Below are 12,997 nucleotides of genomic sequence, written 5' to 3' on the forward strand. Positions count from 1 at the left end.
TCCCTCAATCACTCACTCATTCAGGGCTTCAAGTCGCCAGAAACATGATCTCTTTCTCCATCTCTGTCCCGTTTTCCCGCAGCCGCCGCGAGAGGTTTGGCGCCACCGGACAAGTCTGAACCCAACAAATATGGTTTAAACTAATGATCATCTGCCTCTGTGCCTCCTCTCTCTCCCTCTCCCAACTCTTCCTCTCTCCTTCTTTACCTCTCTCCTTTCTGCTTCTTTCTCTGTCCTTTCTGTTTCTCCGCTCTCCTCTTTGCCTCTCTCTCCTTTCTCTTAGAGTGAAAACATCGCTCAGAGATTATCCCGAGTAGTGATGGTGGGATCCCCCTGAGATGACCTTGTGTGAGAGGAGAGGGAGAGAGGGAGATGGGTTGGGGGTATTTGATGGCAGGAGCTCTTCCTGCACACTCACCCCAAAATGAAGTAATGACTGTTACAGCCTATTTTGGCACAGGGGGTGGGGGGGGGGAGTGAAATCATACCTCAGGTTCCGTATTCAGTCATCAAATCACTGCAGTTATTGGAGGAGACAGAGAGAGAGGATTACAAACCTGGGCTCCACTGCTCCCAGCCTCACTCAACGTGTCACAGCACTTTGCCTCACAACTGGGGATCTCACAGAGTTGAGGAAAAATCTTACATTCAGTCTTAATTTGAAGCCGATCGATTATGACAAAATTTAAGAATTTCCTACAATTTTGCACAATCTTACATTTTAAGACAAAGCGACTATAAAGATAAGATTAGTTAGTTGTAAAGATTAGTTAGTTGTATTTTTTGCCCTTAGATACCTTAAGGCTTATAGTGTAGAGATTATATAAATGCTTAATGAGATAAAGTAAATCCGGGACCTAATTTCAGATCCGCCAAGGCAGCAGGAATGAAAGGTCACACGGTCAGTGTGTGTCAAGGGCACATTTAGGCTCCAGGAAGTGTGTGTATGGATGTTGGGGGAGGAAAGAGCCAGGCGTCAGAGAGGAAGGTTTTGTTTTGCTCAGCCGGATGTCTGACACGTGCGGAAACCCATCACCGTACTTAAGGGTCTCCAAACCAAACTGAGAATTCCATTGCATCCCACCTACACCTGGAAATCCCAGAGATTGATTGTTGGAATGGAACGTGCACTCTCCCCCTGGAGAGATGATCCTGCTTACCTGATATTGGGTAATTAGCCCCGGGGTCCCCAAGCCTTGGCACTTGCCAACCTGCACAGGTATTAGGCGCAGGTTGGCAAGTGCCAAGGCTTGGGGACCCCAGGGTGTGCTTTAGGGTAACTGCTGGAGTATAACTTGCTAAAACCGCATCGCTTGCCATTGCTATTGACATCACTGTCTGGCAAGCTCTCCCGCTTACCCGTGAGGGCTTTGGCTTGTGGGGTTAACAGTGGGTGAGAGGATTCCCTGTCCCCAGTGATAAAGTCAGAACCAACATACTGGGTGAGGCCAGGATTGGAGCTGTGATGCCCCCTTGTGGTCGAATGCCCTCTCTTCAAGGCAGCAGATAAGACTGTGGTTGTCTCTTGAGTGAGATACAGCTGATGCAGGTACGTGCACCTTCCCACCACAAGTCACGTCTCTCAGGATATGAGGGGGAATGGGGGAGAGGGAAAGAGCCAGAAAACATGTTCCTTGGACATGTTGTATACATGTGTTTATATGGTACAAACTGTCCCACAACATACCTAATGCTTAAACTGTTACTTATTACAATGCTTATCATAACAGGTGTTTCAATGCTGTGAAAGAAAAATGCAAACAGACGTGACCGTTAATGTTGGTAATGGACTGTGTGAGTGGGAGAGTCAGTGGCAGTGAGTGGGAGGGAGTTGCCGGCGGGTGAGCTGCAGCGCCCTCTGGCGGCCCGGCCCGGCCGCACAGGGCCGTGACGAATGTGCGGCTGCGGGTGGCGGGACGGCCCTGTCTGTGCCTCTGTGTGTGTGTGTGGCTGCGGTGAATGTGCGGCCCGGGAGCCGGGACACGTTTACCTGCCGCGCGGGGACATGGCGGCGCCGGGAACCACCGCGAGAGCGCGGAGAGAGGAGAAATATGACAGACAACTGAGGTACTGCCATATACACAGCATATACACCTTAAATACACCCCATATACACCTTATACATCCCATACACACACCATATACACCCTATACACTCTATATACACACCATATACACACCCCTTATACACACCCCACACACCCTATATACACCTTAAATACACCCTGTGTACACACCACATACACCCCATACACACCCTATATATACACACTAAACACCACATAACACCCTATATACACAACACACACCTGTATACACACACCACATACATACAGTATATACACCATATATACACCACATACACACCGCATATACATCGTATATACACCACACATACACCATATATATTATATATACCATATATACACTACACATATACTATGTAAATCACATATACACACCATGTATACCATATATACACTCTGTACACCAAACACTCCCCCAGAGAGGAGGAATATGACAGCTCAGGTATTCTGTCATATATACCATACTCATCCTATATACATAACACACACACACATATATTCTGTGTATATATATATTGTATATATATTCCCAATCCCATACACCCTCAGAGAGGAGAAATGTGACGGACAGCTCAGGTTAAGAGACTATGTAATCTATACCATACATATCCTGTGTACAGTGTTGTTGCAGCGTTTTACTTGGTCTCACCTCTGGCTCAGAAGTTTGTGCCAAAAAAAAATTGGTCATTCACTCGACGGCAGTTTGTGGGACATTGCTGTGTGCAATTGGCTGCCACATTTTGCCCACAAAATATACAGTCATTCCACTTTACAGCATATTCTGTGAAGTGCTTTGAGACGTCTCAACGACTTGATAAGGCACTATATCAAATGCAATAATTATTATTATTATTACTGCAAAGCCTTTTGAGACAATTCTTCCTTCTCATTTTTCCTGTTTGGATTTTTTCTCTAGGCTGTGGGGTGACCATGGACAGGAGGCACTGGAAGCAGCTCACGTTTGCTTGATAAATGCCACTGCGACTGGGACTGAAATGCTGAAGAATCTGGTGCTTCCTGGTGGGGCTGAGTTCTGTTTGATTGGACTGTTTACTGGCTTGTTGATGTTGCCCACAAGCGAGTTTATTGCCCACGTGTTGACTCTCACTTTTTTGGTTGCCAGGAATCGGATCTTTCACCATTGTGGATGGCAGCTCTGTTAGTGGAGCTGATGTTGGGAATAAGTAAGTATTTAAAATCTTCAAAGATTGTTCCCTTGACTTTGAGCAATCGGCAGAAAAGCAGCAGAGGGAGGGGGCGAGGAGCATTGTGTAAATATGGGGTTAACGCTCGGATAAGATAGCACTCTAGTGGGAGGGGGAGCATGGTGGGGGGGCATCATGAGAAATCTGAGCCCTGTTTAGCAAATCCTTTGTAAAATATTTTCCATCACTAAGTCTGAGTTTAGTGGTGAATCTCAGACAATTCTCGGTATTAACTACTTCCTTCATTTTGTTCCCAGCTTCTTCTTGACTAAAAATAGCATTGGAAAGGTGAGTTCCATTTCTTTAGCTGAAAGGCATCACATGGAACAACTCTGATGTTTGGTTAAAACATGTTTTCTGAGCTCTCTTAGGGGTGCTTAGGGTGGGGAGGATCCTCACCTGTGATTAGTTTATCCCATCAGTAGAAGAGGGGAATTGGGGGAGAGAGGGGGATGGCTGATAAGGAAGGGAATTGGGGAGGAAGTATGAGAGATTGTGAGAGATGGCACTGACAGATGGATACCAGGGGTCTGTTGTGGCCCTGCACATTCCTGTGTTCTTGTATTTTAGTTTGTAAACAGTTGGACTGCTATACGTCACCGTCTCTTCCTCTTTGATTTCTTCTCTAGAATCGAGCTCAGGCTGCCACAGAACTTCTGCAGGAGCTGAACAGCGATGTGTGTGGGAACTTTGTGGAGGAGGTTAGTACAGCTGGGAATGTGTCTGTGTTTCACAATAAACGTGTCACTCTTCTGTTCTCTTTCGAAAGGGTGTGAATATCAAAATCATCGCCACCTTTTCAAATCCTTCAGCTCCTCTGCCTCCTTACAGGAGATGGTGCTTGTGGATAGAAACGTGAATGAGAGGTAGTGCTCTGACACAGTTGGACATGGAGTTCCTCAGTGTTAATTAACACCTAGTAACAGTGTAGGGACACAATTCAGCTGCAACACAAGGATGTTCTTTATTCTGCTAAACGTTTTATACACCCACAGAGATTACAGCACAGAAAGGAAGTTTTCAGTACATCAACAACAACAACTTACATATGTATAGCGCCCTTCACGCAGGGTAGCATCCTGGAGCGGTTGAGCTGGTTGCTAGCTGTCCGCACTAATTCCAACTCCTCTCCTTTTTATTATTATTTATTTTCAAATACTTATCTAATTCCATTGTAAACATTGTTCTGACCTTCACTTCCGTGACAAAGCGTTCCACGTTCTAATAACCCTCTGCGTGAAAATGTTCCTTCTGATAACCCGATAACGGGCTTGAAAGTTAAGATGGTTTCCAGGGAATTGAGAGGATTTCTGCATTAGGGAGTGATCTGGCATCTTTTGAGAAGTTGGTTTGGGGAGGAATCATCAGTCATGGTCCTTGTCAACTGATGGTGGGCATTGCTGCTGAGCGGGTGTGGTCTCTGGGTGAGTGTGACCACCAGGGGGTGGGGGGGCCAAGTGAGAGTGGAATCTTCATTGTCTATTCCCGTCAGGAGAGGTATAACAGGAAGAACCCAGACTGAATGTCGCTTGTCTGGGAACAAAGCTTGTGAGGAATGGGAATGTGGCATCTTGTCTTTCAGAGCGCGGAGCAGCTCCTGGAGAACGATCACACTTTCTTCTCTCGGTTTCACTTGGTGATTGCGATCCAGCTCCAGGAAAGGTAAAACATTGTGAGGTTTGTTATGTAACACAGACATAATCTCAGTGGTCATTTCTTCTCCATTTCCTCCCTTTCATGTTATGCATCTCTGAGGGAACACGGGTATCTTGGTGCCAGGTTTCAGTCCGAGCTCATTTGGGTTATGAAACCTGTCAGAGGCTGGGGGTGGGGGTGGTGGGTGGTTGGTACGGTCACAGGAAAGGTTTGAAGGGCGAGATCAACTCACTTGGCACTGATCAGACCTGGGACCTTCCTGCTCTGTTCTGCTCAGTGCTGTATCACTCGGGCAGGTGTATTCCCAGATCAGTCCATGGATGTTTTGGTGACCAGGGAATGAAAGGATCCTGGTATTGTGTCATGTTTAGATGTTCGGAAATGATCAAATGATCTTGATCAGATCCTCGCTGGGGTACAGTCTGTAATCGTCAGTTCCAGGTTTTATATTGCTTTACCCAGCAGGAGCCTGGCAGCCATTTCCCATTCAGTTAAAATGCAGGTTTAACCAGCTGATGCACCTCTGTTTATTTCTCAGATGTTCCACTGTTTATGCACTAACCGTTTGTTTATTCCCCAACTGACAGCACTCTGCTGCGCTTGGCTGGTGTGCTATGGAATATGGAGGTGCCGCTTCTCGTCTGCAGGACGTACGGGCTGGTGGGGTACATGAGACTGGCTGTGAAAGAGCACACAGGTAAAGTTTCTTTGACTCTTTACTTTTTTTCTTCTTGAAATCCAGGAGGAGCTGAGTTCCCCTCAGCCACAAACTTAGGGAAGAGCAGTTCCTCGGGTTCAGTGGATAAAGCACAGTCCATCTTGTGCTGCACTAAGCTCCACACACACAGACGCACACATACAGACCCACACACACAAACTCACACACACAGACGCACACATACACACCAGGAGGTTGTGGGCTTGAATCCCGCTCTGCTGAGTGTGCTGGTCTTGGATGGGGCTTGCGGTTGATTTCCGTGCCCCTCACATTAGGGTGCGGGAAACCTGTTAGAATTCCCTTTCTTGTCTAGTGTGAGAATTGGGAATGATTCCTTTTCTCTGCCCCCTCTCTGGGAAAACTATTCCACTTGTTCACTGCACTTTGTCAAAGTAATTCAATCTGCCCCCTCCCTTGCCTCCCTCGAGGCCTGTCTCAAGACTTTCCTCTTAGATCGTGGTTTTGGGCACTGTCCCACCTCCTCTATCCTCCATTGCTAAGTTTGACAATGAAGTATTGTGACTCAGAGCAGTAGGTGACTGACTGACGTGCCGGTGTGTGTTTCTCTTTCAGTTGTGGAATCTCACCCTGACAACGCACTGGAGGATTTGAGGCTGGATTTGCCTTTCACCCAACTCCGCGATCATGTGCAGGCATACAGCCTGGGCACAATGGAGAGAAAGGTGTGTCGGGGGCTGTGGTGCTGGAATCTTGTGAACGACATGTTTAATGTAACTCCAATGATTCCTCACTAAAGTCAAACAGCATTTAAAAGGGACGCCAGCCCTGGACTGTCCAGCACCTTGGGACTTTCCCCTGATGTGAAAGGCGCTGTGGTATAAATGTAGATTTGTTGCCGTTGTCGATAAATACTTGTGGAAAAATAATATTAAAGAGTCCGGGAAAGAGCAGGGAATAGGATTAATGCACCAAGCTCCAGCACAGACACGATGGGCTGAAGGAATGGCCTTCTCCTGTGCTGTGACCGTTCTATGATTCTAACCTGTATTTTCTCCTCTAACACGCCAGGACCACAGACACACGCCTTGGCTCATTGTGATAGCAAAATCCCTTGAAACGTGGCTGAATGAGGTACACTGTTCCAACTGCTGCGGTTTTAACCCTTGCCCTGCTGTGTAAATGCAGCCTCCCATAGAGCATCACGAGTCCTCCATATTATACCCGAATTTGTGTTCGTGTGAAGTATTAATATGACTGAGATCGGGTGTTATTCCTAATCTACTTCTCAATGCAAAATTTTCTGCAGTTTCAGAAGTGTACTACAAGCTGAAGTGAATCCTTTGATCACATGTAATATGCTCTGTTTGTGGAGAAGTGACCTACTCTAATCCACGTCTTGTTACAGTCATCAATCTTGTTTGCCTCTCCTCTGATGGCTCGAGGTGGTGGAGTGGGCGGGGCTATTCAGTGAATACCTCATGCAGACAGATCTGAAAGTCTGGTTCACAAACTGCTCTGTGGTGGGTCACTGATCTCAGCCTGGTTTCCCTCTGCTGATGATTATTCAGTGCCCGCGCAAACAGTGACAGGATCAGTACAGCTGTGATTCTCAACCTCTACGATTAGATACCTTGATTCTCCTAGTCAATGCTCACCACACAGCCCTTGCGGGTGAGGTACCAGAGAGCAATGGCTGCCAGTGGAATCATAGCTGCCGAGAGAGTCTGACACCTATTTTAGCAGCAGCTGTTACACAGCTTACCTTAGAGAAATTCTTAATATAGTTTTGTGTCTGGATCATTAGGAAGCAAATTGCTGTGTGAGCCAGAGTCACAGACTGTCTCTTATTCCTGTTCCTGCAGCATAACGATCAGCTACCGAAAAACTACAAGGAGAAGGAATCTTTTAGAGAGCTCATACGACGAGGTGAGGGATTTGTTTACTCAGTTTTGTGTCTGGATTGGCTGCTAGAGATCTGCCGCAGAGGGATTAGGATTTGCAAATTGGATTCTGTGCTTTGCGAATTACTAATTTGGAAAGCTGGCCACTTCTCACACTTTGCCGGCTTTGGGATTCTCCGTTTGCCAATCTCACAATTAGTAGTATCAAGTCTGGCCACAAATGAAACATGTCTGGTTCACTGCTAATCCCGTGCAAAAACAACTGCAGTTAGCTAAAGCTGCTCATTATAATGCCTGTTTTTCTATTATGTCCCATTGAACTCAACAGTGTAATTATTAATATTCTTACAAACCTGTGTGTGGAGCACGATTGCTGTGTGAAGGAAGGTTTTTGGTGCTGTACAATTTTGGTGATTCTCAGCTCTGAGCAGCGTGAGAGCAATCTGAGCGCCAGACTCTCTGCTCAGCCTCTGTGACGCTGTGAAGAATGCTGTCCTGGCCGACAATCCAACACATAAACTACCATTCACCTCGTTTGCTGTTTGCAAAATGACTGCTGGATTTGCCAATAAAACCAATCATTGCCTGTGACCCGAAATGAGCTATTTTGACGTAAAGTGCTATAAAAGTAAAATTTCATCCTTTCCTTCCTGCTGCTGATATTTGGAGAAGGTTGTTAGTGAGAGTGACGTGTTGAGCTTGAGGAAGCAGATATGTGGCTGGAATGTCCCTGTTGTGGTTTGATTTCCTTTGTGTAACTAACTGAAATCAGGAATCCTGAAGAACAAGGATGGTGTGCCGGAGGACGAGGAGAACTTCATGGAAGCCATCAAGAACGTCAACACTGCTCTGAACCCCACCAAGGTATGGTCAGTGTTCGCCAGCTGCTTTGGCAGAGATCCTCGTGGAGGGGGTGGGGGTTGTGTTGGAGGGAGAGACAGGGACGTGGTGAGTAAAAATCAGGCTCAGATATTTTAATTCTACTCCTTGATTCCAGGGTGTGTGGAATCAGGTGCTTAGTCTTTTACTGGTGGACGTACATTAATTACATTTCAAGCCTTGTACCTGTTAATGGTCATTTTCTGAACCGGTTTACATTGCAGCTGAGATTGAGAGGGGTTTGGGCGGGGAGGGTCCAGAGTGGTGGGTCTCTGGTGATTGAGAGCCCTCCTAGGCATGTGATGCTCAGGATATTTTGCAAACTTGTGTTTGTAGATTCCAAGTGACATACAGGAGCTGTTCAAGGATGAGCGGTGCTGCCACATCACTGCCCAGGTAAGGGCTGAACTTGGTGAGTGTGGTGTGGGGAAAGCACGTAAGGTTTTCAGTGTCATGTTCTAGCAAACTTCCATTTGTCAAACAGCTCTGGTCTCTGAAGAAGAGCAACTGCAGGGGGACCGAGCTAACAGTTTACAGTAAATGAAAGTTGCGGTAGATTGACTTCTATTGAATCCTCTACATTGTGGGAGAGCTGGGTCTGGGTGGTTGGAAGTAATTGGATTGTAAAGTATGCATTGTGTGTCTAATAGTAAAGCATGAAAATTGCAGTCTGATATGCCTCTGTGTGTGTGTCTCTGTGTGTGTGTGTGTGTGTGTGTGTGTCTCTGTGTGTGTGTGTGTCTCTGTGTGTGTGTGTGTCTCTCTGTGCGTGTGTGTCTCTCTGTGCGTGTGTGTCTCTCTGCGTGTGTGTCTCTGTGCGTGTGTGTGTGTATTTCTAGAGCTCTATGTTTTGGATATTGACTCGATCAGTGAAGCAGTTTGTGGAGAACGAAGGAAAGGGGACCCTCCCCGTACGCGGCACCATTCCTGACATGATTGCTGACTCAGCTCGCTTCATCAAGCTGCAGAACGTGTACGTACGCCAAGTCTAACCCCCAGCGAAACGTTTATTAGGAGACAGTCACTGACTGGTGTGTAACCTCTCCTCTCCTCACCGCAGATACCGTGAGAAAGCTAAACAAGATGCTGGCACAGTGATCAAATATGCTGCTGCACTGCTGGAATCCATAGGCAGGGTAAGTCTGTCACTGTCACTGCGGGCTTTCCTCGTTTTGCGTTGAGAAGTCTCGGACTGTGTTTCTGGGTTAATATCTTTGTAAGTTCACGGATGAGGATATGTGTGTGTGCTTGAAAACTGATGCAAGTTCAGAAGCATTTTGATAATGGGAGCTATTCTCTCTCAAGCTGCAGACTGCTCTTTCTCAATGAGCGTGTATTATGTGGAACCTGCCGTAACGGTGCCTTGTGTTCTTTCCTCAGTCACCTGAGGCGGTCTCTGAGAAAGACGTTAGGCTTTTCTGTAAGTATCCCTGACATATGCTCTTGTTCCACCATTATTTGAATGAAGATGCCGGGGCCACTTATACTTCCTACTCGTTTCAATCATCCACTGAACAATCCTGTCCATTTCTTGTCCAGCATTGAAGAGTCACCACTTCCAGAATATTAATGATAATCCTTGCATTGATGTCTATAGGTCAAGAGGCCAGAGTGCTTTCCAGGAAATTATTATTATTAGCATTATCATCAATAGTGATGACTGTTTGTTTGGTAATGGGGGAGTAGAGTATACATGAAACCATAAATCCCACTAGTTAATTCAGTCTGAAACTGAGTGTCCTGACTTCACTTGTATTTGCTGTAGTCTCTTCATTAGTCCCTCCCCAACACCTAAACCTCTGCCTTTTCCCAGCTGAAAGTGAAGTCAGGCTGAAGGTGAATGAGGACTTGGTGCGGGTCGATGGGTGCGGACGGCATCACAGTCCTGTCCCCACACAGTTGGCTGGTGGTCAGTTCTGGGAACCCAGGCTGAATGTCACCCTCTATAGCCTGGGAGTTTTGAGGCACGCCTTGCTTCCAGCCAACTTAGTGCAGAGCAAGGCATTCCTGCTCAACTCGGTCACGCACTGTTTTATGTCAGTGTGTAATTTTATTTATACTAATGTTGAGTGTCTCGGTCTCTAGGTAAGAACGCAGCCTTTCTACGAGTTGTGCGGTGCCGTTCTTTGGCCGAGGAGTACAGTGTGGAGACAGTTAATAAAGATCAAATAGGTACGTTTTGCACTGTTTGCCGGCCTCCGTCTCAAAGGCGGTGTCTTTCATTCGGCTGCTTCATAATCCACAATTAATAATCACGAGCTATCAAAAGGGGACAAGACGAGATAGATGTCTATAAAGGTATCATTTTCAAGGCTATAGGGAAAATAGACTGCATGGATTGCTCTTTCAGAGAGCAGTATGGACATGATGGGCCAAATGGTCATTTTCTGCAGTTCTAGCCCTCGATGTTGCACTTAAAGTTGTGCGTTTCCTTGTGTTTGCCTTGTTCAACTCCTGGTTAGAGAAGGTTTGGGAAGAACTCTTTGGGTAGAATTCCCAGAGACGTGACCTGAACAGCGATTAATGATGTGATTTTGTCTCTGTTTGCCAGTGTCCTGCATGGAGAACCTCGACAGTGAAATGGTGTTGTACATAATGCTTCGGGCTGTCGATGCCTTCCATAAGCAACATGGGAGATTCCCAGGTATGGACATCAATTCATTGCTTATTTGTCACGCATTTTGTTATGTATAGTATCTATGGCGTAATGTTCAGAGTAGCCTCCTTTGCATTTTTTGCTTCCTTCTACCTCAACTATTCAGCCCACGTTTTAAGATGCAGCCGAGCTAAATAATTGATACGGCTCTGATTCCCTGAACTGGTTGTGCCTCTACAACGTGGCTGGTCCTACTTTCAATCCAGTGTTTGTAGCAGAGTTTATAAATCCAGGCTGACAGTTGAGTGCAGTTCTGCCAGATCACTGCCTTATCAGAAGTGCTATTCTTTGATTAAGGCATTAAACCCGCATTCAGTCCACCCTGATTCTAATTCACAAAAGTGTCAAATGTACAGGTAAATTGGCCGTTCCTGTCATCACTCTTAGCCTCCGCTGTATTTCAGTATAACTGTTGTAAGAAATGCGCTTTGACCTGTCATTGTGATCAGCCACGTTTTATTTAGGTTGAGAGGTAGCCATTCCACCTGGCGCTTGCTCTGACATTTTATTCAATCCTGGTAATTCAGAGCTGAGTATTAATTGACTTTAATAACCTCTTGCTATGTTGGCAGGTGTTTATAATTACCAAGTAGAAGAGGACATTGGGAGGCTGAAACTGTGCGTCGTTGGCCTCCTGCAGGAGTGGGGGGTGTCTGTGTCTGTCAAAGATGACTATATCCATGAATTGTAAGTCATATAAATTAAGTGGTTTCATTGAGCTAGTATTGTGATATTGCCAACCAAGCTTAAATATTGCATCAACTACAACACACCACAAAATACCCATTTTGTAAAGTTAAAATCAGATCATCATAGGCCTGTCTCAATCCAAGAACCACTTAATAGTTGTAGATTGACATTCATTTATTCAAAGCTTAATGTTTGACTGTAAATCCTGCTGGATTGCAGCCTGAGCTGGTCCTGTTAATGTTCCCTAGAGCGTTCCTGTGAAGAGGAACACAGCCCTGTGACAAAGTAATGGTACAGTGTGAGTTGTGCAGATTTACAAACACATGGAAGTATCGTCTGAAACATTTGTCTCTTTCAGCTGTCGTTACGGGGCTGCTGAACCACACACTGTAGCTGCTTTTTTGGGAGGTAAGTTTCATTCAACTAACATTACAAGTGGCTCCATCTTTTGCTGTGTCTTGCTGTTGTTTTAGGCCTATGCCAGCCTTGCTATGGGGAAACAGTGCACAGGAGCAGGGGACATATGCCTCCAAAGTGACACCCACATTTGGGGGTCAAAGTTGCAAGGACTGAGGGCTGCTATCTGCCAGCAGCACTATCACTGTGCACAGGTGGCTGGGATTCCTGAGGTGCACGCACACCATCAGGTTGTCACAAGGCAGGAAATAACGGGCAGCGCAGTGTGTCGGAGAGAGTGCTAATCCGGGTCAGATGGGGTGTCAGGTAGGAAATAGGGGGCCCGGCAGCAAAGCTCGCACTTGTAGGTATTGTTTAGGAGCGTGTCCAAAGGAAACGATAAGAGAGAGATCTGACCTTTCTGTTGCTTGTTTTTCAGGAGCTGCTGCTCAGGAGGCCATCAAAATAATCACAAGACAGTTTGTACCATTCAATAACACATTTATTTATAACGCTATGCTGCAGACATCGATGAGTGTGCGGCTTTAGATTCCCTCACACTCTCTCTTTCTCTCCCCCACCCCTCCTGCTGCACACACACAAAGCTGTCATGATTTCCCTCATCAATTACAAGGCAAAGCTGTGTTGCTAATATTTGGTGCTATGTTTTGTCTCTCCAATTCCTGTAATATCAGACAGAATAAAATTAAAACCCAATCTCTGTCTTGTTTTTGTCAACCTCACTTCGGAACACAAGAAAATTGTGAAGTGTGTGGTAACATTGTCTAGGATTGGCTTGATGGTGGATTTAAATATTTGATGTATAGAATCCAATGAAGTTTGTCTAA

General features: G+C 45.9%; 1 protein-coding gene across 2 annotated transcripts; it reads left to right on the forward strand.

Annotated features, from left to right (window-relative positions):
- The first annotated feature begins 1,893 nt into the window (after positions 1-1,893).
- Positions 1,894-12,866, forward strand: nae1 (nedd8 activating enzyme E1 subunit 1). 2 transcript variants are annotated; one of them, XM_007907871.2, is made up of 20 exons: positions 1,895-2,067; positions 3,004-3,107; positions 3,211-3,271; positions 3,550-3,580; positions 3,922-3,993; positions 4,875-4,954; positions 5,536-5,645; positions 6,240-6,349; positions 6,696-6,758; positions 7,490-7,553; positions 8,301-8,392; positions 8,744-8,803; positions 9,247-9,380; positions 9,468-9,543; positions 9,788-9,827; positions 10,493-10,579; positions 10,959-11,051; positions 11,636-11,750; positions 12,112-12,161; positions 12,589-12,866. In XM_007907871.2, exons 1-20 carry the CDS (start codon positions 1,895-1,897, stop codon positions 12,696-12,698), a joined length of 1,725 nt encoding a protein of 574 aa, XP_007906062.2. In that variant the 3' UTR covers positions 12,699-12,866. The 2 variants fall into 2 exon arrangements, with proteins under 2 accessions (XP_007906063.2, XP_007906062.2); XM_007907872.2 differs by lacking the exon at positions 6,696-6,758 and having other exon boundaries at positions 1,894-2,067.
- The last annotated feature ends 131 nt before the right edge of the window (positions 12,867-12,997 follow it).

Source organism: Callorhinchus milii, unplaced genomic scaffold, assembly GCF_018977255.1.
Source record: "Callorhinchus milii isolate IMCB2004 unplaced genomic scaffold, IMCB_Cmil_1.0 Scaffold14, whole genome shotgun sequence".
NCBI lineage: Eukaryota > Metazoa > Chordata > Chondrichthyes > Chimaeriformes > Callorhinchidae > Callorhinchus > Callorhinchus milii.